Genomic DNA, 25,426 nt, shown 5'->3' with positions numbered 1-25,426 from the left:
AGTGAAGTTGAACTTTGATGCATAACATAAACTTGTTTAGGATTTTATTCTACAAATGTAGAAATCCAGCATGGCTGGAAAATACAACCCACTTGTAAACTCCCCCGCCCGCCAAAAAAAAAGCTGCCTGCTTTTAGATATTTTTTTCCTAAAAACTTATAATTATGTCCTTCTAAATAGGACACTAGACTAAGACTAAAATCGACTTGAGTTCAATTCCTGGCTCAATCACAGACTTCCTATGTAATCTTGAATAAGTTACTCAATTCCTCAGCTATGAAATGGGGTGGTTAATACTTCCTTGTCTCAAGGGTGTTGTGAGGATAAAATCTAGTAATGACTAAGCTGTTCAGATAATATGGAGATGACTATAGAAGTAGATATAACTGGCTTCAGAGTCAGGTCCTTTTTTGAAGCGGACACTTAAAGGATGGGACAGTTATAAAGCTCTAAGGTCCATTCTTTCCGGGTTTTTTTCCACAGATAATTTATCTTAATTAAACGTTGTGAAATGTATTTAATGTGTTCTGTATTAGTATGTTTTAATGTCATGATAAACTAGTCAACAGAATTCTAAATTAGCTAGGTATTATGACTACTTCATTCAGATAACTTACAAGTGAACCAGATGAATATTTTTATTTGATACACTTCTTGTTGTGAACAGTAAAACACCTTTACCCTCTCAGTGCTGCTGCTTAGGTATCTAGTTGTATGTTACAGAAATTAACTTACAATAAATTGTCTTCTGCCTGAACTACAATGCTTTTGTTCGTGTAAGTGCTAAAATGTGAAGTGCTAAACTTGCATATGTAATCTGTCTGTAGTGAATTAAAATAGACACTTTTTTAGTTCTGTAGCAGTGGCTACAGAACTAAATATAGTTTTTCTGTAAAGTGCTAGTATATTTCTGTATGTATTGTCTATATAAAAACACTTTTACAACATCTTACACATGCATGACTTCAAAATGAAATCTCCCAACCAAAACCATCTCTCCCACAGTGGCTGGTGGTAGTGGTGGTTTCATACTGGCATGTGGCAAACTTGGGCTGGGTCTAAGATCCCACTTCAGCAACATAACTTGTTCAAACTTGATGAAAACTTGGTTCCAAAAGATAGTGACCAAGATGTGAAGCTGTTTTGGGTGGTAAAGGAGCAGTAGAAGAGGCTATGTAAGGCTCTTGTCAGGATGTGGCGCGCATTCCGTCACCAGAAGCAGATACACATTTTTACTTGACTTGCCAATTTTTCTGGTCAGTGCAAGATGTGTGCAGTGTTTCCAATATATAATTCAAAAATATAACATTTTGTGTTTGATAAAGCACCCTGAATGTCAGGGTTCCTTGTAGCATGTTTTCAATAATTCTCACTACAATGTTTTTTGCAGAAAAGAAATTTGACTAGCAAATATCATCCAGAAGTGGGGAGCATTTGATCAGCAACTTAACAACTTGAAGAATTATAGTGTATTTAGAGGTCGATGCTTAGCACTGGACAATACAGTTGATTGGAAAACATACTAACATGCCGAGGATTTTACAGTAAACTATTTTATGATGACACGAATGTTTGGTAGCTATTAAAAATTGTTACAAAGCATACATCTTTCTCAGAGCAGTTACACTGTGTTGGGTCATAGCATTTTAAACTGAACTGAAGTTTCACATAATTGCAAAACGTTTCCTTTTCAACCTGAAGCAAACATACTTGCAATATAAACTAGATCAAGTGTCTCGCTTACAGAAGCAGCACTTTAGTATCTCTTTGGTTGGTGTCAAGAGCTTTTGCCTAATAATGGTTTTAAGCAATTATTTGACTTATATTTTATGTGCTGAAAAGATCATTGCCTTCCCAAACTTGTTAACTGGTCTCTGTTAATGTGGGTTTTGTCACATTCTTCATGCAAAACCCTATCATATGTAGCAGTAAAACACAGTTCTGTCTTCCAAGACTTTTTTACTCTTTACGGAAAGGGCTTAAGTTGAAAATAAGTGGGAGTGGGGAGCTGTCTCTAACAAGTACTGTATAGTCAAATACTGAATCTTTATTCTGTGATAAAACCAAATCCTGATTGCTATTAACTCTGTAAGACTGCTGAGCAGTCTCTTTAGTACAATTTTTTGTCACTTCTCTTTTTTGTGCTATCATCTTAATATATTTTAAGGGATCAAATCTTGTTTAACTGATAAATGCATAGTCTGAATTTTGTTTAAAATGTGAGTTAGCATGTTGTAACTTTCCAATAAAGTTCTAAATGCTAAATAAAAAAAAAATTGCAGAAAATAGTCTGTTTTTCTTGAATATCAAGTTAGCGTGACTTGCCACATGTTTGTCTCTTAGCTTTTTGTTAACCTGCAGTTTTATACCTGTAAACATTATAAACTGTTAGTTACTAGAAGTAAAATTAACAATCAGATTAACAGAACAGATTCTTGTTTGCACATCTCTTAATTTAATCCATTTTGTTTTACAGAGCAGAAAAACGAGAAAAACTCAGACGTCAAAAGGAAGATGACTTGGTCAAATTACAGCCAAAGAATGACTTTAGTTTAAGGAATAGGTATCTCTCCAAACTAGGAGCTCAGGTATTAGTAGCAAAGCAGTATTTCCCTACAGATGACAGGGCAATAAAAATAAATAAATAAATAAAAATCTACATCTGATGCGTGTCTTCACCTAGGCAGTATATTGGTTTTTATGAAGGAGCTAAATTTATCCCATAGCTATTAGAAATGAATCTCGCCTACAATTTAAAAAAATAAAAACCAAACTGAAGGGGTAGAATCAATAGTTTTAACTTGAAAGACAGATAAGGTGAAGAATAGTTATCAATAAGATTCATCATTCTTTCAAACTTACTTTTTTGCAGCTGCCTGATAACTACTCTTCCTACTTATCTGCATTGGCACACAGAAGTGTGCTGAAATAGCATCACTCTGCACAAGTTTGTCAAGAGATGGAAGTGCTCTGAAGTTTATGCAGACAGAAACTTGCTCCCACTAGTCAAGAACTACACCTAGAACAAAAGCAGAATAATGCACCATGTTCTATATTTGAATCCCCATGCTGTCATCAGGAACCACCTTACCTTAAAAAACGTAGTGTCAACAAGTGGCTCCTATTGTAATGTGAAACATTAGTTCAGATTTGAAGCATTAGGTGAGGTTTGACTTCTGTGTGCCATACAAAACCAAATATGAAACTTAAAAGCTTTGGGAAACAATAACCTGTTAGCCATTCTACATATTCTTGATGTAGGCATTAGTCTGGTCAGACTACATTTTTATGGTGGACATCCTTGTTAACTTCCTGCAGTAACTCAGTTTTACTTTCTTTCTTTATGGAAAATGTAACAATAGAAATGACTGTCTTTTTAAATTCTGTCAAATCGAGATTTTATTTTTTTTACAAAAACTTGGCTGTTTCATTTAAAAAAACCAAACACAGTATATTCATTAAAGCTAGACTTGGAAGTTGCACTAGTACATGGTAATGGTGTTAATCAAAGCTGAGCTATTTTCCTGTGGAAATGACACTTGATACAGTTTTTATAACTATTAAATCGTTAACTGTAATATATAACTTTCAATCAGTGTAATATTTATACAAATATAGTGTGGAGTATCTATTAGTTTTAAATGTTATCTGCGATGAGAAGAATGGCTTTAGGACCAACTTTATCCCAAAGATGTGTGGGCTCCCATGCTTGCAATGTAAGCAGAACTGGACCCTAAAATCTCATACAACATGTATATTTCTTACTAAGTGGATAGTAGAAAACTGAAAAAGTAGACTAATTTTGACTGAATTTTCAGTCTTTTAAAGTGTGGTCTTAATCTGAGCTAAATTATTATACTCTGACCTTTTATTGCTTAAAATTTATCTTAACTGCACAGGAAAGCCAGTATTTTTTTCAAATAGGTTGTTACCCTAACAGTTATATTAATTGGATACATCAGAAATAACTTGAGGAATGTTGACACTTCTATCTGGAACTTGTGGTTCTATTAAGAATTTTGTATATGCAAATGTACTTTTTTTTTTGGAAGTGAGTTACTTTTCTATGACTTGTTCAGTATTCTACAAACTTTATCAAAGATAGTATTCTGAATTGTGTAGAACTGCCATAGTCTGGCCTCATGAAATCCATCCAGGAAGATTAGTACAAAACGTGGTACTTTTATGTATTACTGTTGAAGATTGCATTTACACATGGTAGTGCTAAACCTTTTTTTTGTTTTTTTTTTTTTTCTGTGCTGCATTTAGGAAGAAAGCAGCATAAACTATCTGTGGATGGATTATGTACAGTTGATTTGCTTATAAGCTTATAGATGCTGATCTTTCTTTAGTAAATAAAACTAAATGGATAAGGCCCCTTGGCTCTTTGTGTTTAATGCTTAATTGCTTTTTAAGCAGTGTTGTATAGTGTTCAGTGCACATGACTGCTGTCTTTTGGGGAGGGAGGGCTTCAGGGCAGGATAACTTGAGGAAACTTCTTCAGAGGAAGTGGAGTTCTGCAGTTGGTAGTCGAGGAGGGTAGAGCTGTGTTCTCCCTCTAAAGAAGGAAGCAAGGTATTCTTGTTTTGACCTTGCCCCACTCCTCCCTCCCCCCCACCGATCTCATGGCTCTCTGCTATCCATGGCAGTACTGTACTGGTAGAGCATGGGCCAAGAAATAATTTCACAACTGACATGGTAATCTGTACAAATGTGTATGTTAATATTGGCATCCTGTCCACATTCCCTGTGGTCTTAAACGTTTGCTGTATTTAAATGGTGGGTGAACAGATTAGTATTCAGAGGCCTTACTCCTCATGGGGTATGTCTACAGTGCAATCAGGTGTGAGTGCAGCTAGGGTAAGCACACCAATGTTAGCTATTATCTAGGCTAAAAATAATGAAATAGCATCTTAATAAAATGTTAAAAGGATGTTTAATGCTGTGCTTGTCATGGTACTAAGCAGGCTGAGGTCTCTATACTAAACCCCGAACAGTGTTTACCACTGTTGAATGAGGGGGACAGAGATGAGGGGGACAGAGAAGCAATATGCACTAATGCTCCATAATAAAGTGATATAGAAAGGTCAGAAAAAGCCATTGAACTGAGAACAGAAATAGGAAAGCTGGAGTTTTGAGTTGAGGCAACATTACCTAGTGCATGAGAGCACTCTAATGGTATGTCCACACAACAATCAAAGGTATGACTGCACCTTAGGTCAGCACACCTGTGCTAGCTTTAATCTAACGAGCATAACAGTTAAGACCCAGTGGCCTGGGCTTCAGCACAGGCTAGCAATGTGGCTGGTAAGATTGAGTACTGTGCCTACATTTTTCAGCATTGAGGTTACAAGTGAGAGTGATGATCAGAGACAAACTGCATTCACTCTAAAAGAAAAGGAGTACTTGTGGCACCTTAGAGACTAACCAATTTATCTGAGCATAAGCTTTCGTGAGCTACAGCTCACTTCACCACTGAATGCATTCAGTGCAATCTTACCAGCCACTTTGAGACCAGAGACATTCTGTTTGACTCTAGGGCATTGCACTTTGCTGCTCTTCTGGTCAAAGGCTTACAGCAGTGTTGCAGACTAAGCCAAACTCATAAGAGGGATTGCAAAGAAGAAATAAACTGGGGAAGGAAGAGGACAGTGGGTGGTGTGCCAGTCTGACATCCCAGTTGGTGTTCAGGATTGAGCTGATGGAGGTGGTGATGTCATCTGTGTCCCTCTGGTCTGGGCGGGATCTCTCTCACCCAGGATGGAGAAAGGTGGTGGTGGTAACAGCGATGTTTCTCAGGATGGAGAAAGGTGGTGGTGGTGGTAACAGCGATGAGGGTGAAGCTTACTCCTTCCCTGTTTTTCAGTCAGCCAGTGTAGCGGTACCCTGCTTTGTCTCTCCAAAGTCTCTTTGAGGACCCCAGAAAGACAAGCTATGCAGCCCATCACAAACTACTCACATTTTTTGTCCAACAATTAGGCCTTCCTTGTTTACCAGGCATGATCTTAACACAGTCCTTGAAATTATATCCATAGACCTTTTCATTTGGACTAATTCAGTCTTTCCATCTTTTTTGAGTCTTGTCCCATGAACATTTGTTATAGGTTATTGTGACATCTCATTCACATTCACTCACTTTTTACAGCTGAGTTCACAATTAGGCTAATTTTGTAGGACCAATTATCACAACACACCTCACATGCTGGCCGGAGCACAAGTGCTTCAACCTTTCGTATGTGCTTGTTCCAGTTACAATTTGATGTCTTTGTCAGCAAAGGCTTTCATATTCCCTCTCTCAAGGTGGGCATAGTCCGGCAGCTGCAACAAATGAATGGGCTATGGCCCTTCGCCACTGAGGTGACTGTAGTGATTCTTCAAGTGCTGTTGGGGTGTACTTTGGCAGCATTTGTATCTATATAGTTTAAAATTCCTTGGAATGATTTGTTTCTTTTCGTTGGGGGCGGGGGGTCAGGGGACTGTTGTGATCATTTAGTCTAACCTCCTGTATAAACCAGCAAGAGGACTTTCCTGAATTACTTCCTGTTTGAACTAGAGCTGAAAGGTTCTGTATAAATGAAAACAGTTGTACGTATTTGCTTTAGATTTTGTTCTCTTAAGAACAAAGGCTATGCCGGTGGCATGTAACTGTTCACAGAAATTTTTTACATGTACTAAGGCTTTTTAGTACCTGGACTTCCCTCAGAGCTGCAGTGCTGCACTAGAAGAGGTATTATCAGTGAAGAGGCACACTCGTTTACAATGCCTATGCAAGGCTGTATAGAAGAGCTAACATGGGAAAGAAATAACTTACTAAATGCACGTTTTACAATGTTATTTACTATTTCCCCAAACAGTCTTTGTTGCATAATGCAAGTTTAATTCAAACAAAACAACTGGTGAGCCACAATTTCTAATATAAGTGTTATAAAAGTCTTCTCTCCTACTTCTTTTCTTCTTCTTAGGACAGGTCAGATTGTGCAGCTCTTCCCTATTACTCCTGCTGTCCCACCTGATTTTTCTAGGTGCAACTCTTCCTTCCTTTTTGATAAAAGGGGCCCTACTTCCCACTGTGGGATGTTCTGTTGTCCTTTCTTCCTCAGTTGCTTTTATCATTAGATACAGATACGGGTGAGAATATTGCCATAGCCTCTTATCTGATTTCTAAGTAGTTTACAAATATTTACAAATTAAGTGTCTTCACCACTAGGAGATAGTGGAATACTACTCCCTATGTTACAGATGTGTAAGCAAACTTGTGTGCCAAGTTGGGAGGAATTTTCAGATTTGCTGAGTTCCAGTTCTCTCTGTGCTCATCTCTAAACTTTGATAATATTACTAACCATAATCCAACTGAGACTATATGCTGTACTCCATTGGGTGGGATAAGAGTGTCAATGCATGACAAAGGCCAATCCCAGGTTTTACTGAATATTTTATATAGTGTATCGTGTAAACAACATTTTAAAAATCAATGTCCGACATGATTAGACTAATATTCTGTCAATATTTAAACATAGTATATTTCTAAAATATGAAAACCATTTCAAACATTCAAATAATATTGAGTACCTGGCTCCCTGGGAAAGTTGGGAAATTAAACCTCAGCCTGGCAGGCTAATCTGCCCTTATCTTGTATTTTCTCGAGTGTTTCAGATTTTGTGGTGCTCTCCAGGTAGAAGAGTCTGCCAGCAGTTATATATAACATTGGTCAGTAAGGATAGTGCTGTCCGAGGGTAAAGAGAGTGCTACTGAAAATGCTTGCCATTCGCTGAGAATTAGAAGCCTTTATTCACAATAGGAAAAACAGTGAAGACTTCTTTACATTTAACACTGTACTTTAGCCTTGAAGTGTGCCTCTAGCAGTAAGAATCTATTTCAACTGCCAGGCCCCTTCAATCATTGGCCTCTATGGAAAATGCCAAGAGTGGTGATTTTGTTTGATAGCGACACCATCTACTAGGAGCTGGACTGAGACCAACTCACTTGAACCACTAAATGGCTGTCAGATAGTGGTAACTCCAGGCAGCTTCCAACCTGGGCTCAATTTGAGCAAACATATTGGAGATTAAAGGCTCTATATCCAGGATGACCAGATGGCAAATGTGAAGAATTGGGACTGGGGTGGGGGGTAATTAGTGCCTATATAAGAAAAAGCCCCAAATATCGGGACTGTCCCTATAAAATTGGGACATCTGGTCACCCTATCCATATCCCGTTCCTGATCCTGAGTCATTCAGTTACTAAACACTGGAGAAAAAGAAATAGTAACATCTTTAAGTATTTACTTATTCAATAGCTCAATCCAGACACTAATAGTCTAATGTAGTTGGTCTCCTAATTACAGGACACCCCTTGATCTTCACTTCCAATTCCATGAGGAATGTAAGAATGCATACAATTCCCCCAGAGAGTTCTTCTCCAAGTAGGCACACTTCAAAAGCTGTTTATTGGATAGGTGTTTTGGTAAATGTTGGGGGAGGGGTGTTGATAGAGAAGAGGATATGGAAAGGAGCTTTTTTTAGTAGTTGACTCACTGGTTGAATAACTTGCTCAAATGAAACGTTTGTTTCAGTTCTGCTGGCCGTATTATTCTCTTTTAACATTGGGTCAGGTGAATAGGTGTCTTATTTTTAAAAATTACTTAAGTCTAAACTAGGTGAAACTACAAATAATGTTAAAATTCAAACTGATGATAGCCTTGTGTAACTGTTGTTCTCTGTCTGGTGGGACACTTTCTGTTCCATAATGCATGTGCTGTTTTGAGTCAAACATACAATTAGGAGTTGTATCTGTTGTGGGATGAAAAGTCTGTCATGAGATATGGAATGTCATATGTTATGGGTGCTACTGGCTAATGAAATCTTACTGCAATATGCCTATTTGGTTTCTCTCCCATCTGTGATGGACAAACAGGATGTTGGGCTGAGGGCACTGTACAAGCTTATCACTGTTTTTATTTCCCACTAAGGATCCCTATAAGGGTTTCATCATACCAGGCACTGTCCAAATGAATAAAATATCACTGTCCCAGAGAGCTCACAATCTAACTTTTAGCCAAGCTTCAAGCTTTTTTTGGTGACTTGGTTATTGCCTAGAGCTGTCTTTGCAATGGGGCATTGAAGAGTTTGGAAACAAGACTTTAATTGCTGCATGTGCTGTACAGTGTATGTCACTAACTTGCAATTATAAGCAACTTCAATATATAAAATGTGTTCATATTTGTAATTTTCTCTTTTTAGAGACAACTTTTCAGGGACAACATCCAACTGGAAATAGATCAACAATCTCTGGCTGAGACATTGGCCAGATTTTTGGCCTAATATGATCAAATCCATGGTGCTTTATAGAGCAGTGAGTCTCAACATTTTCCAGACTACTGTAGCCCTTTCAGGAGTCTGATTTGTCTTGTGTACACCAAGTTTCACCTCACCTAAAAACTACTTGTTTACAAAATCAGACAAATTTAAAAGTATCACAGTATATGGTTACTGAAAAATTGCTTGCTTTCTCATTTTATCTGTATTAAATTTTAGTTTGTACTGATGGCACTAGGTTTTTTATGTAGCCTGTTGTAAAACTAGGCAAATATCTAAATGACTTGATGGTACCCCTTGGAAAACCTCTGTGTACTTCCCGGGGGTATGCATACCCCTTGTTGAGAACCACTGCTGTAGAGCTTCTGTGCTTTCTGCCTAGTCATCCAACTATGTGACTTTTTTTTAAGTCAGTAGCACTCCAGTGGCTGCTGGAATTTTTTTTTTTAAAGGCAAACAATTGCTCTTACAGAACTGTAGTAATGTAGGGCTGGAAGGGACCTCAAGAGGTCATCTACTCTTCTCCCCCTCGCCCCCCACGTGCTGAAGCAGGATCCAAGTATAATTAGATCATCCCTGACCGGTGTTTATCTGAGCTGTTCTTAAAAATTCCAGTGACAGAGTTTCCACAGCCTCCCTACATAATCTGTTCTGGTGCTTAACTATCCTATAGTGCTTTTCATCTCAAAACTCTTGTGTATCAAGATTCTAATGAAAGAACATTGAAAAAATTAAAATGTTAAATAATGAAAATCTACTAGATTAGCCAGAATCTTCTCTGAAAAGATGGCCATTCTCACTCTGTAGTAGTAGGTCCAGTCACTGAAACAGCAACGGGAATTCCTGAAAATGGCTTTGGAAATGTAGTGTATGTTAAGAAGCTTTAAAATTATATGAACTGCTACGTGACAAATGACTGGAAGCTCTACCACCTCTCGACTTCAATGTGAGTCTTTCTCAGCTATACTTATTCCTCTCCATATGTGTGTATAGTTTCCCTTTCCGTTGAGAAAAGAATAGTGAGTAGTGGAGAGCTGGGGTTTGTTTTTTTTTGGAGGAGGTGCAGTTTAGTTTTATTTCTCAACTGCTGCTGCTGTTGCTTGACATGAAATGCTAACAACTTGCCTTCTGGTCCTTCGTAAAATATTTAGTCTTCACTCCTAGCCTCTCTTTACCAAAGCTTGTCTCAGCATTAGGGGAATTGCCATTATATGGTATCTTTTATCGGTGCAGGTGAGTCTTTTACAACTCCTCTGAAAGGCATGCATGCAGTAATTTTAACTGCTACGATCTCTCTTCATTGGAATAAATCTGCCATGAAGGGAAGTTCTCAGAGATCACTTTCCTCAGGCTTCATTCCACAGCAAGGGGAGGAGTCCCCCTGGGTGCCACTGACTCCTTACCCTTCACTGTAGGCCTAGGAAGCGGATCCACTTTATGCAGTCTCCGTTCCAGAATCTGTCTGACTGTGTTGGTTTGGCCAGAAAGAAAATACAATGGTGGGGAAAAGCAACTGTTAAGGCCCACCAGCGCAAATCTTGTAAAATAGGGTAGCTCCTTGTAAGAGATGGCAGTCAGCTTTCCAATGGACCTGGACGTAAAGGTAGATGGTACGAGTGATATGGAAAGGAACTAAGCAAACTGCAAAAAGCCCACAGACTAGTAGGATGGTCCAGATTGATTTAGCCCGGGCAGCGCTGCTTGTGAGGATGGTATTACCAGTGCTTTGAATCAAGCTTCTGATGATCAAACAGTAGCAGATTAAGATGATAAGAAAAGGACAGAGGAAACCAGACATGGTTAGAACCATACCATAGAGGTAATAGTTGCTGAAATTATCAGGGCTAGTCAGATCATAGCAGACCGTACGGTCATTGATGAAGCCAGTGCGAGCATAGATCAAGCTGGGCAAGAGTTGGAGTACCAGTATCCAGGATATAGCAGTGCCAATGACAGCTAGTCTTCTGGTCTTATAAGCCAGTGACCCGATGGGGTAGCAAATCCCCAGAAAGCGGTGAACACTTATGCAAGTCAGCAGCAAGGTGCTGCCATACAGATAGTTGTAAAATAAGAAACGTACCATTTTGCAGAGCAGCTCTCCAAAGAGCCAGATGTCCTCCATAGCATAATTGATGATGAGCAGGGGCAGAGAGAAGATGTAGAGCAGATCAGCCCCAGCCAGGTTCACCAGGTAGATAGTGGTGCACGTCCATTCCTTGGTGTGGCAGCAGCCCAGCCACAGCATAGCACCATTTAGGAGAAGCCCCAGCACAAACACAATGCTGTATGCAAAGGGGAGTAAGATGTGCTTGTAGCTCCCTTCTAGGGGGCACAGGACTTCTTCCGATGCATTATTCACTGTTTTGTTCAGCATCTTCCTGATGGATGCAGCCTCAGTCACCAGTCACTGCTTTGCTGCGGCTTTAAAGCCACGTCCTTCCCCTGCCAGAAACAGAAACAAGCGTACACAATCACAATTGCTATCCTTGTCTCTTGCCCTCTCAGAACCGCCTCGGAGTCTTCATTACTGTTTGTAAAGTGCCCAGAATATGTAAGAAGCTATGGAAATTATACATATTCTCTTTATTACTTGAGTTCAAAGTAAGCAGCAACTGCTGCAAAATAAGCTTGCAAGTCACATGCAGACACTACTAGTATTTGGTCAAGACAATTAAATAAAACTTGCAACAAATCTAGACATTGAAACAACAAGGAAACATTGAAGAAAGGGGCTTCTTTTTGGACCTTGCGCATGAGTTGAGGATCTACTTACAAGCACCTCTGCTTCTCAGAGTCCATGTAGTATAGTCAGCTACAGTGCTAGTCACAAAACTCTTCTGATGGCAAGAGGAGTCCTTTTCTTTGTGTAGAGATGGGAATTCTTTACACAGCTAACTATGCTGAAGGCATACTCAGGACTGGAGTGCACCCAGGTGGTGTTGATATCTGGTGACTGTGCCCTGCTGCAATACATTATAATGGAACTGTTACAGGGGAAGCACAGATTTTTGCATAGAGTGCTGTTTGCAATTTTTGATTTGTGTTTGGTTTAGTATTATAGGTAGTTTATTTGAAATAGGAGGCAAATTTTCAGCCTAACCATAACAACAGCTTGACATAGAAAGAAAACCATGCTGATTGATAGCCACAGGTGGAAGTGGTTACTAATGTAGAAATAGATCCAAAGAGCTGAGGGATGGTTAGGGTTTCATTATGGTTTGGAAATATATGTTAGGATATAATTGTTCTGATACCAAAAGGTCAGAAAGAGACTTATTCCTACTTTCCAGTTTCTTCATGGTCACTCTTCTTTGAAAATATTCAAGATTAATTAGGAAAATTAAGAAAACCTATAATGTTTTAGACCCAATTTAGCATTAGCTGTGGAATATCATAAAACAGCAAAAATTTTAATGTTCCAGGAAACATGCATACCATCCTCATTATTTGAAACTGATCTAAAGCAGAGAGATGATAAAAATGACATATTATCTTTTAGTTCCTCAAAAGTTTAGGATAAAGCTCATTCAGTTTCCAGTACTGATCAGCAAGGCCAAAATTATCCTTCTCCTTGCAGTGGTAGTTGTGTTTCAATGCATGAACGGTATGGTTTGTTGTGAGTGTGCACAATGGACACTATATGTGATATACACTAATTCTGTAAGTCTGGGATGTTGGTTTTGGGGGGCTGAATGTTCCAGAGAGGTCCTGGCACTCCACAGGGCTCAGCAAAGGGACACATTTAAACTCTGCAGGTATTTGTATTAGAGCTGTGCTAAATGCAGCACTTTCACTTGAAAGTTTTGTGCAACCATTTTATATGATTTCAGTGTGTGTGTGTTTTATCCTAGATATTGGCAAAACATCTACAGATCCATTTTCTCGTCATTGCCAGCTGAGCCATACAATCCTTTTATCAAATGTAGAGTAGGAACCTTAGGGTTAGGGTCCTTAGATTTTACTCTCTCTCATTAAAAATCTTACCTAGTCTGTTATCTAAGCTCTGTGTTTACACAAGGAACACAATCATTTTGGGGTATAACCGTTATCAAAACCGTGTAAGCAATTACTGGCACAATGGCAACATCTTTTAGTTGTGTGTTTGTACAGCTAATAGCACAATGGAGTCCCTCTCCAGGATTGGACTCAGAAGTGCTACCACAATACAAACAATAATAATCTACCTCCCTGACGTCCCAGACAAACATATTGTCCCCTTCCACTCTGTTCAAATTATAGCCACCAAGGCATCTTCCTTCCCCATTCATGTGATCATGTTGCTCCCTTCTTTGAATCCCTCTAGTAGATCCTCATCTGCTATAGTATCAAATTTAAGTTTCTTGTCACCACCTTCAAAATTCTATATAACTCTGCCCCTTCCTACTTCTACTTCCTTAGTGAGCTTCAAGTTGCCCCCGTATGCCTTCCACTCTGCTAGTGTTCTATTCGTGCCCTCTTTTGCCTATTTGTCAGCTTCTCACTCTGTCTCCTCTGAGCACTATTCTATGCATCATATTGACCTCCATAAGCTCATCTGCAAAGCGCCATCCTGTACATATTCAAATCCCTCTTAATGAATCACTTCTGCCATCTGCCCACAGCAAACTTAGCCAACTTAAATAAGAAGTCCCTCTTTGTTGCTCCTTTCCCCCTAACTTCTCTCTGCCTGTTTGACTGTCCTTAGACTGTAAATCCTCAAGGTAGGGACTGCTCTCTTGAATGGCTAGAAAGTAGCTAGTACATAGAATCATAGAATATCAGGGTTGGAAGGGACCCCTGAAGGTCATCTAGTCCAACCCCTTGCTCGAAGCAGGACCAATTCCCAGTTAAATCATCCCAGCCAGGGCTTTGTCAAGCCTGACCTTAAAAACCTCTAAGGAAGGAGATTCTACCACCTCCCTAGGTAACGCATTCCAGTGTTTCACCACCCTCTTAGTGAAAAAGTTTTTCCTAATATCCATCAGATTTCTTTTGGCCCAATCCTCCAATTTGTCTAGGTCCTTCTGTATCCTATCCCTCCCCTCCAGCGTATCTACCACTCCTTCCAGTTTAGTATCATCCGCAAATATAATAGGTGCAACCATGTGTAATAATATAAATGTGTCTTTGGTTGTTAATATTAAGATACCAAAATAATGATAACTTGCCAATAAAGATGTTACAATATTTGCTTTAAGACTGGCATTGTTACTTTGTTCCACTCAACACCGTAATAAGGAGATGGTAGCACAATGAATAGAGTATTGGAAATCAGTAATTTACTTTTCAGCTTTTGAGATATGTACTGAGTCTTCTCTAACTTGTTTTCTTTAATCTAAGTGACAAAATGTGTTTACAACCTCAACTTTCATTTCTCAGGCCAACATTTTCCTCTGATTACTTCCACTATTCTATCCACTGAGACATAATTTTGAATGATAAAGAATTCCCCTGCTACTATCCCTAACATAAAATATAAACAGACCAGTAATTAGACATATGATATAACAGATGGAGTTTGCCCATTTCATAAGGCAGTTGAGACTGAGTCTGGTTCTAGACTAGCAGATTTAATTATAATGGAAGATCTCAGAGAGACAGGTTATTCTAGTGTATACCAATGTGTTCTATGACTTACCAGCCACTGGATGTCACTGATGGCCCATTAATATACAGAAAATAGTTTTTCTGCATTAATGACAGAATTCTTACTGGAATCTATCACAATAGTTACATTTTCTAAAGCTGTAGTTGCTGCAATGGATAAAGGCTCCATGCACTTAAACAGTGTAATTTTTTTTACATGTTATCAGAAGTGTGGTCCTGAAGTCTCAATATTAGCACCAATAATATTCAACAGCTGTAGGTTTTTAATTCTGCTGATGCAAAGAAAAGCAGGGGGGGACAATAAACCAACCAAACTTCTTCTAGCTGCTTCTGAGCTTGTTTTGTCAATTAGTATTTTAGTGGTGTGAAAATTTAAATAGGTTCTGACTGTAATTTCCAGGCCCAGGACACAGGCTTGAATGTTAGACGGCTCCAGAAATAATTACAACTGACTCACTTCAATAAAGCAGAAAGATGCATGTAAAATACAATACTTGCTATTAATCATGTTGCATATAAAATATTTTCTAACTTCTCATTTACTATTTACTGTCTCATTCTACTTCACTAAAAATACCCAGCTAAGGGACAATGAATGATACCAAAGAACTCCTGGGAATGGTTTGATCTCTTTTAGCATGAATAGCAGTGTTTCCTACTGCTTTCTGTTTCACTGTCAGTTTTGTTAATAGTGTTGCTTCATAGCGGGAGATTGTGTTCAGGCCTGTACTGAACTTCATGTTCAATAAGGTATTAGAGCTGTTGATTAATCGCAGTTAACTTAAGCGATTAACCCAAAAAATTAATTGCACAGATAAACAATAGAATACAAATTGAAATTTATTAAATATTTTGATGTTTTTCTACATTTGTAAATATTCATTTTCAATTACAACACAGAATAAAAAGTACAGTGCTTCCTTTATATTTATTTTTATTACAAATATTTGCAATGTAAAAATGATAAAAGAAATGGTATTTTTCAGTTCACCTCATACAAGTACTGTAGTGCAATCTCTTTATCATGAAAGCGCAACTTAAAAAAGTAGATTTTTTTTTTTAGTTACATAACTGCACTCAAAAATAAAACAAATATAAAACTTCAGAGTCTACAAGTCCACTCAGGCAGCCTTATAAACAAGAAAACCTCACTATATCATCCTTGCGTAGAAGCTGGCTGATGTTACTGAACGCGTGGCTGGTATAAACAAGGGAAAAAATCATTGAAAATTCCCATGTAAATATTGTTAGCGACATTCATTTATGTGGTTTACTCCTAATGTACAGAGCCATCCTGGTACCAGTAGATACTTAAAAACTCCCACAGGCTTCATTCAGCAGGGACTTTATTTGCAAAATGATAGCAGGAAGCAGCCCTTCCAAATCTGGAATGAAAATAAGTTTGGACCAGATCCTGTAGCTATTCTACACATGGGACTCTCACTGAAGTCAGTAGGAGTTGTGGTAGGGAGCATTCCACAGAATGCAGGACCTTTTGTCATCAATCCTGACAGGTTTACATGTGCAATACTTGCAAATATGCCCCTGAACTTGGAAGGATTCAAAAGCACCAAATATTTTTGAGATAATAGACTAAGTGTTTACTTTCACTTAAAAGATTTGATCCTGCAGATAATAGTTGTGAGATTAACATTTAGCCATCAGCAGGGCAGCTGAGCATGGGGCTTAATTACTTCCCCTTACTGGATCATGTGTAAGAGTAGGGGAGCAGGCTGGCAATAACACTGTGCTTTGCATACATCAGGAGGCATTGACTACTTGGCTGTGTTTCTTAAAACTTCTTTCAGCTGCTGGTGGGATTGAGTCCAAATTGTTGAATGATGACATGTAACTATTAAGGGCCCACACCAGTGAAGTCAGTGAGCAGGACTGTAAATCAGTGGCTGCTGAGGGCACTTACAACTTATCAGATCAGCCTCTACAACCTTCCCCAACCTTTTCCTAAATGGAATTATCAGTTTGGTAAGTGATTCTTGTTTGTCTGAAAACCCCTGAGTTATGTTTATTTTTGGGGCAAGCAGAAATGTACTATATGAACCGATGATGGTATTGCTAATCAAATATTGAACATGTGTTCATTGAAACAAACTGAAGTACATAAAAAGTAAGTGCTATGGGTACCATTTGTTAAGAGTATATTACATAAAGGTGTCCTCTATTTCTTTACAGCTGTGAAGAGACAGTATGGTCTTTCACAATAACGTAAATTAAATGAATCCATCCCATGGGCATAGATGCATTAACACTGAAATACAGAAGATGTGAAAGGTCTTTTCCAAGTTGTCTTTAAATTTAGAGTTTATCAAGGCAATAATTTATTAAACTTTCTGCTACTTAAACTGAACAGTGTTTTTGCCCTTTAGCTTGAGATTAACTGTAAATTTTCACTTTCAGTGTAGCGCCAATAGAAATTTATATTAAGTAAAGGAGGGCTGAAAAAGAGCATATTTCCAATCTTTATAAGCAAGAATTAGTGAGAATAGGTTTTAATGTCATGATCTGTGAAACCTGTCAGAAATGATATATTTGAGAGGCAGAGTGAAATATGAAGAAAAGACATGGGATTGTAGAGTTTAATTTAAATACAAGGCTTATACTTTTGATTTATTGATTTATTTTTATGCCAATAAATTCTGACAAACACACTGACCTATTCATATTATTTTAAAGGTGACTACAGAAAAAAATTTCATTGTTAGTACAGATATATAATGCTCTGTTTCATTGAAGGAACCCTCTTGAAAATTTGGTCAAAAGTTAACCTCTTTCTTCCCACCCACTGTGAATGTATTTTTAAGGAATTTCACAATATTCAAAATGAACAACAGAGGTGATCTTTTCTTGGCTGTGAGCCATATATCCTAAAGTTGTCAAAGGATTTTAAGTGTTATAGCATACCATGAATAGGCTAGCTCATCATAAAACTAATTGTCAGGCAAAAATTTTCATTAAAGTGGTTCAGGTTGAGACACCATATTAGTAACATATGGGTAAATATTCCACGAATGTTATAGGAAGCCACACCCCCCCATCCAAAACCCCACAGCTATTAAAAACCAGGATATTTGAAGTTAACCTTAACTTTCAAGAAACCCAAACATTTGACTGTGTTCAGGATTCATAATTAAGGAATCTTATCTCTAACTCTGCCCTTTTAGTAATTCCAACTTCCTTATTTCGTAACGTACGTTTTTGTTTCAAGAGCTTTTTGCCAAGCTTGTGAAGGCCTTTTATTCAACTCAACAGCATTTCTGTGTTTGTCTGTCTGTGTTTACGTAACATAACTTTTGAACATTGAATCTGATCAATTCCAAAATTTCAGGAAATGTTCTGCACATCAATGTCCATACCCCTATTGATTTTGGGGAAAATTGGAAAACGGAAAGAGGAAAAAATGGGAGACATATGAAGCCTCATTCAGCTGTTTAGAACAGCCACAACTTCATGCTCCTCTGCACTTGTTTCGATCAAACTGATTGATGGCATCCATTAACAACTTCCAACATAACAATACTTCTATCTCATCTCTGCCTACTTTCCCCACAGAGTTTAACATGTTGATACCATGAATGACTCTTCACCCAGATAGAACAGGGCACACAGAACTCCTGGCAGAAAGGGAAACTGGGGTGGGAGACCCTGATAATGGGCGGGGGGGGGGGAAATACAGAGCCCCTGGCATTAGGGGAATGGGACACACAGAACCCCCATCAATGGAAAGATTAGAGGAGGTGCAGGGAGTCTCTGAAATACAGGTGAATGGGAAAGGGGTGCGTTACATGGGGAGCGTGTGGTGGGGAACTGGAATGTACAATAAGCTCATCTTCTACAAACTACAAAGTGTGCAACCCCTAACTTAACAGTTTTTAAGAAATCCACATCTTACCAATTACATTTTGATTAACCAATATACTTATACAGCTTTGCAAGCAAGCATGGAAAATGTGCGGCACTGAGCACTGGTTTGTAATTGGTTTCATGTCTCCACTGGAGAGCAAGCTGGTTCTGAGTGAGTCTTCTGTTGACATATAGCATCATAGAAGCGGAGTACCTCCTCCAAGGTTCTGAACACCCTTAGCACATCTAAGGACTTGGATGAAATCTTGGCAAAAGTCCCATTGATTTCAATGGGGTAAGAATTTCACCCTTGGACCTCCTTAACGAGTGAAAGGGAATAATTCCTTTTATTGTGCTATTTGTCCATTAAGGATTTGAAAAGTAGCTTTCTCCCCCCTATATATCTTGTGACACTAAGGCAGCTGGAGCTGTAGGATGAACAAGCCTCCTAGGCTCATGGGGTGCGGAAAAGTCCAAAAATAAGCCTCACATATTGATCAATTCAATTACCCATGTTACTCTCAGCTGCATTCTAGTTTTTGAGGTAACTTATAGGCTAAAAAGATGGATAAAGGAATCTGAGTTTCCAAGGGCAGAGGTAAAGTACTTTGCCGACTTTCAAATATTTAATTCTTGCAAATTTAATCCCTTAATTCTGAATGTCATGGCTTTTTAGTAATTGTGTTTTTCCCCATCACAGCATTCATGTAACAAATTTTACTGGTAAAAGACTGAGAGATACTCTCAACCTTACCTTAACAAAGTATTTAGTCTGAGAATTTCCTTAGGATTTTAAGAGTTTTAATGTGTGCCTGGTCTTCGCTTTGTTTTTGCTTGTCTGCATTTTTCTTTATTTTCTGCTCCAAGTTTTGGGTGGTGATACTTTTGAAGTTAGCTGTTCCTGTACTTAGTGTTGCATGCTCAACTCAGGTTGGTTCCAGTCATTAGGAAAGTGATGAAAATTTTGCCAAAAATGGGACTGCACCTCTCCCTTCCCACTCTTCTTTGGATGCCCATTTAACCTGTAGACGCCAATCCATTTCCCACCCAGCTTTTTAGCTGTCTGCTCACATACTAGCCTGCCTTTCCCTCCTAATCGTCTGTATCTTCTCTCCTCCCACCCAAAGTAGGGCTCCATTAAAAGTGCGTGGCTGTGTTCAGCTGACTCTGCTAGACTGTGGGCCCCTGAATTAATGTATCACAGATGTTTGAGCTTGACTATGCACACTGGAGCATGTGGAAATGAATGGTGATGCCAAGGACCAAGAAGCTGCTGGACCCCATAAAACATTTCTAATGTGTTGGCGAGAACCAGCACTGGTGCGAGGAGGTCACAGTGGTGGAAAGATGTCAACAAACATGAGAAAAACAGGAGCTGACAGAGATCAAAAGGAATAGTTTTTTCTTAACTGATCCTCTCTAAGACAACCTACACTAATTTAATTGTTTCCACATTTTTATTTTTCTTCTCTCCATTCTCCTCATCTCTTCCTTTTGCAGCCCAGGCATCTCTCCTAAAAATTATTCCATAAGATTAATACAGATTTATGGAAATGGATGTGGCTTACTGTTTAGTGCAATGGGTTGAGAAGCAGGGTTCCTACTGCTGGGTTCTATTCTTGACACCGCTGATGAGTCACTGTTTCACCTTGGACAAGTCACTTAAATCAAAGTTTTCCAAAGTGGCCATTTAATTTTTAGTTCCTCAGATTTTGTATGCCCATCTTGAAACACCGGGGCTTGATTTATTGAGGTAGTGAGCACCTACTATTGTAGTTGATATACTTGTGAGTTACAGGTGCTCAGCAGCACCTCTGAAAAATCAGTGCTAGGTATCTCAAATTGGGCATCCAGAACTAGTGGACATTTTAAAGAAATGTTAGCCTTAACTTCTTATTGTTTCAATTTACTCATCCTCAAAATGGGGATACTGATAATTATGAGAATATAGAGTACCACTTGTAGAGCTCGTGTTTGTAAGTTGCTTTGAGGTTCTCAGATGAAGGGTGCTATATATGTGCAACTTATTTACCTTTGTGTGAGAGAGTTTTGTCTAAGGACCTTATTTTCTCCTATTTTTTTCCACTGTCACCTTATTTGGGCTAAAGATAATGAAGAATTTATTCGTGGTGTTAACTTAATTATTGTCTTTGGAAGCAAATAATGTTGCTACAGTGAATATCCTTTTGAAATCCATCATCTGAATAATGCCTAATAAAGTTACTAAATGGACTCAAAATGAACCAAATTGACTTGATGTCTTGTCTAGCAAAGAATGTGCTTTCTTTCCAGTGGCAAACAACGCTTTAAATCTTTTATCCGTTGCTTTAATATGGGCTAAAAATTTGTGGCTTTTCCATCCCAAGATAGCAATTGTTTGGGTTTAAAGTAATGCAACATTTACAAAGTTGAGTGAATTTATATGAAAACTGCCTTACCTTTGAAACTGGCAGTTTACTGGGAAAATTTTTTAGTTTCACCTTGAGTAGATCAGCTAAGATATTTGTCATCAGTAACCAAAATGAGTGCATAGAGTTGCAAGGCTATAAGGTATGAATGAAAGTGCCTTCATAAATTTTACATGCCTGACACAAAGGTAATACATTTTTCATATAAGATATTCTCTTTGGCGTAAAGTATGCCCTGTAGAGGTAATTAAAGAAAATCAATATATGATGGTGGACTGTAATTTGACTTCAGAACACATTCCCCAAAGCCTTAGCAATGCATTTCTATTGGCTTGATCCCTACTAGTTATGGCTAATATAAATATTCTCTTTATTTTTGATAGTGGTTCAATATTGTCTAATATCTGCATTTTTTTTTTGTCCTGGGTTGGGGGTTATGACCAACATTCTTTCTGTTAGTAGTTTGAAACCGAGTCTTACTACTTCATACTTAGCTTGCTGGAACTACAAGGATGCCAACATTGTATGCTGAGGGCCACTCTGCCACTTCCATACCTCTTCAGTGTCCAAAAGTCTGTTCAGAGTGAGCTCTGGCTCAGTAAGTACCTGATACAAAGCCCATTGAAGTCCCCTGAAAGACTCAAAGACTCCCATTGATTGGTTCAGGAACAGACCTAGAACTCCGAAACCTGATGGAAGAACACTGTTGCATAATTTGGCTCTTGATCAAAGTTCTCAAACTCTCATGTGATTGCTAGTTAGTAAAATCTGGCATAAAAGTCAATGTCTCACTTGAGTCCTGTCTTGGAACTTGCCTGAAGACAAATGTTTCAGACCCCAGTTTTTTCTCTTTTTTTTAAGAGAAGTGGTCAGTAAAAACAAAGACCCCTTGGAAAAAGCCATTAATCTCTAACACATGCATTGTTGGGCAGTGAATCATAAATGCCATTTTCTCTCACACACTATTCAGCAGAAATGTAACCTCTCTTTCTAGGCTTCCAGGGCAAATTAACCCAACAAATTGCTGAATCTACTCGTTCCTTTCTTCCATTGCTGAACACCTGTTCCAGCCTTGTGGCTGTTAAATTGTGGGACTTTAAATAGCATATTTGAGTTTTGATTTTTTTTAAATTTGTTTTTATAAATACTCTAAAATAATTGTAATCTTATATACTTTTGTACCTTGGAAAAAAAATAGTTTCAAGAAAACCACAGGAAAATGTACTTTTTTCCATTGAGTGCAAAATCTGAAATTAAATACTGATTATACTTGATTTACAGAAGGGGAAATCATTATTCCAGTTACTTTTTAAATAGCTTGCTGGGTTTGGAAAGAGTATTTATATTAATAGTAGATTGGGCATCATTACATATTAATGGGGTCCATCTGATTTAATGACATTATTTCTGGCAATTAGCCTTTGCAGCAGCGTATTATGTCTGACCACGACGTTTTTCCCCACTATTGAGTAGCAGAATATGGATTAATCCCAATGAGAGAGTCTGCATGTCAACATAATAGGATCTTGCATCATTTTAATGGTGAGTTATGGACTGACAAAAAGGATATTTGGACCCAATAACTTTCTGACAACTATAGGAGACATAAATGAAAGTATATATTGTCATTAAGCTGCCAGAGAAGCAGATCTCACCAGATGCCATTATACTGCATGAATCTTTTTCTGTGAATTTTTTTGTAATTACAATTTTTTTCTAGCTTCAATAACACTTATATATAAAATTGATCCAGTTGAATTCTAACACTGAATATTACAGTTAATATTTACTTGCAAGAGTCACTTTGGGATGCCTAATTTGTTCTCAAGAACAAGGTTTTCCGCTTAGACTGCAAAATGTTGCAATAAAAATCTATGATTGAGGTTTATTATCAGAATGAATGGCTTAGCTGTGTGGACCCAAGTTATAAATTACAGTAACCCTAGTTGTGAGCAGCCACTAGCAATCTTTCTTAGTCTACCAGTTTTTAATTAAATCACATATTTTTAAGTTTTTACACTATCAACTTTTGAGGTTTATTGAAACTGTGTTTAAAATAATAACCCACCAGGTGTCAAATGTATTGGATGTGTTCTGGAATTGCTTAGCTAAATATCCAAAAGGAGAAAACTTTGAAATAGTCTAGAGTTAAAAGTTATATCTTGATTCCTATAAAAAAATTGAAATTAGGTCTGCGAACTCAAGAAAGAAGCCATTTAGTTGAGGCTAAAGTTGACTTACTGTCCTTGATATGGTAGCTTCTTAATGTTTTGGGTTTTCTTTAGTTGCTCACTATAATAGGGTGATCTGACCCTTTATGTCAGGAGCAACCAACCCTGTTCAAAGGCAGACACCTTTAAGAACAAGTGTGTGGGCCTGGTACAAGAGATTATCAGACCCAGCTGAGAAGGGGCTAGGTGATTACAATAAAGGGCTGAAAGAGATTAGTTGAAGGGAGGAGTACCAGGGCCTGGAAGATGCCTTTGAGCCTCCTGCACCCTATCTTGGTCAGGGGAATAGCTTTGTTTGGGTGTAATTTAGTGAGTTTTTTGTTTTAAAGAATAAACAGTTCCCTGAAGGAAGGGACTAAAGAATCAGGGTGTGGTCTTTAATCTTTCCTGTGCTGGGGAAACAAACAGGCCAGCAGCCTATATGTGGTGGAAAGTGTAGGTAAGTAATGCGACCTGGAACTAAGGGAAAATTGAAGCAGCTGCAGAAAAGACAGTGGCATATGTGATAGTTGGTGGGGGTTTGTGTAGTGCCCTGCCACTGACCCCACTGGGTTTTTTTTTAAATTATTATTATGAAGGAAAAAGATGGAGGATTTTTTGTTGTTGTCTACTGGCAGAACAGCAGCAACAGACCAAGGCAGTTCTCCTGTAGAGTCAACAGAAGCAGCAGTAGATGCAGCTTGCCAGTTGTCAGCAGTGGGAGGAGCCCCAGCAATAGGAATGGCTACTGAAAAGCCTAAAGAAGTGGACACCGGGGAATCTTACTGGACCTGGACAGGGTCCTCGGGGAAGAAGTTAGGGTCATCATCTGGCCCCTGAGTTCTTCTCTATGCTTTTGGGTGGGCAACCACTGCAGCCAGTCAGGAAGGATAAACTTGGGTGGCACCATGTTTGACAGGAGAGGCCCAAGCAGTGTAATGAGCCTGGCAACAAGCAGTCTGGCTCATATCCTGAGGTAAAAGTTGTGTGGTGGTGTTTGTTTGTTTGTTTTTCTTTTAAGCCAATGGGGGACTGAGTCCGGAGGCATATTATCACTGGTTCTGGGTCAAAATAATTCCACCCAGAAAAGGAGAGAAATATCCTAATTGAAATGGTTTTATTTTGTAAACAGAAGTCTTCATTCTTTAATCATGGAGAACGTTTCTGATGGGAAACATTTTACAGAAAATATTATTTCTAACATATTTACACTTAATGTTTCTCCAATGCTGAAGATGGCATAAGCTTCTTACAAAATATTTGTCAATATACATTTTACATCTGAAAGCAAGCCTTCATATAATAACTGCCTGATATTGTTATATGAATAGTGAAATGTTTTATGTACAAATATAGCAAGGTCATTTGATGGTAAGCTAAACTAGTGTAAGAGGCAGTATAAGTATAGAATATATATATATTAATGAGGAATTAATTACTGGTAGTGCACAAGCAAATTCTCAATCAATCCAGGAAGACCCCCCTCTTCCCCCCCAAAATAATCATGTAGAGTCAACAACTGAAACTAAAGGCTTTCTAAAAGTAATTTAATTTTAAAAGACTGTTTTGAGAACTAAAATTCACAGAAATTTGGGGAAACGATATATTTTGGTCTTAACTTACCAAAAGAAAAGCAACTGCAAGAGGTGGTTCACTCCCAAAGGTGTAAACTCTGTTCAAGCTCTCCACCAAGAGACATACAGACAAGATTATAATGGAATTTACCACTTATCACTTGTATTCTGCCGTTTTGTGTTTTTGTTTAGCTTTTTCTTTTCCTTTTTTATAATAAATTACTCATGGTTAATAGTAGTGGTTATTTTGCTTGGTTTTGTTATGGTGCCCCCTAAGGTAGGTGAAGAGCCCCTGTGACTAAATACTGGGGGAGACACCCCTAAGGTGTTAGCGAGAGGAAACAATTAGTAAGAGCTGGCCTATGACTTCTTGTTTCTCTAAACTAAATATTGTAGTAATTTTAGAATAAATTACTTCCAACAATTTAAAACTACCCCTTTCAACATCACAGGAGCTGGCATTTCAGCCCTATTAT

General features: G+C 38.3%; 1 protein-coding gene across 2 annotated transcripts in view; it reads left to right on the top strand.

The window, feature by feature from the left end:
- The window catches only part of MFSD1 (major facilitator superfamily domain containing 1), a 29,880-nt gene extending 25,505 nt beyond the window's left edge, over positions 1-4,375 (top strand). The window contains exons 16-17 of one of the 2 annotated variants that reach the window (XM_077825584.1): positions 2,477-2,588; positions 2,873-4,375. In XM_077825584.1, coding sequence (XP_077681710.1) covers positions 2,477-2,588; positions 2,873-2,932 — 172 coding nt within the window. In that variant the 3' untranslated portion in view covers positions 2,933-4,375. Of the gene's footprint in view, positions 1-1,390; positions 2,277-2,476; positions 2,589-2,872 lie in introns of those variants that run through there. The other variant, XM_077825585.1, reaches the window with a different exon arrangement.
- Positions 4,376-25,426: the final 21,051 nt, after the last annotated feature.

The sequence above is a fragment of the Eretmochelys imbricata genome, chromosome 9 (assembly GCF_965152235.1).
Source record: "Eretmochelys imbricata isolate rEreImb1 chromosome 9, rEreImb1.hap1, whole genome shotgun sequence".
NCBI lineage: Eukaryota > Metazoa > Chordata > Testudines > Cheloniidae > Eretmochelys > Eretmochelys imbricata.
Note: the sequence above shows the minus strand (reverse complement) of the source record. Positions and strands in the feature narration are given on the sequence as shown.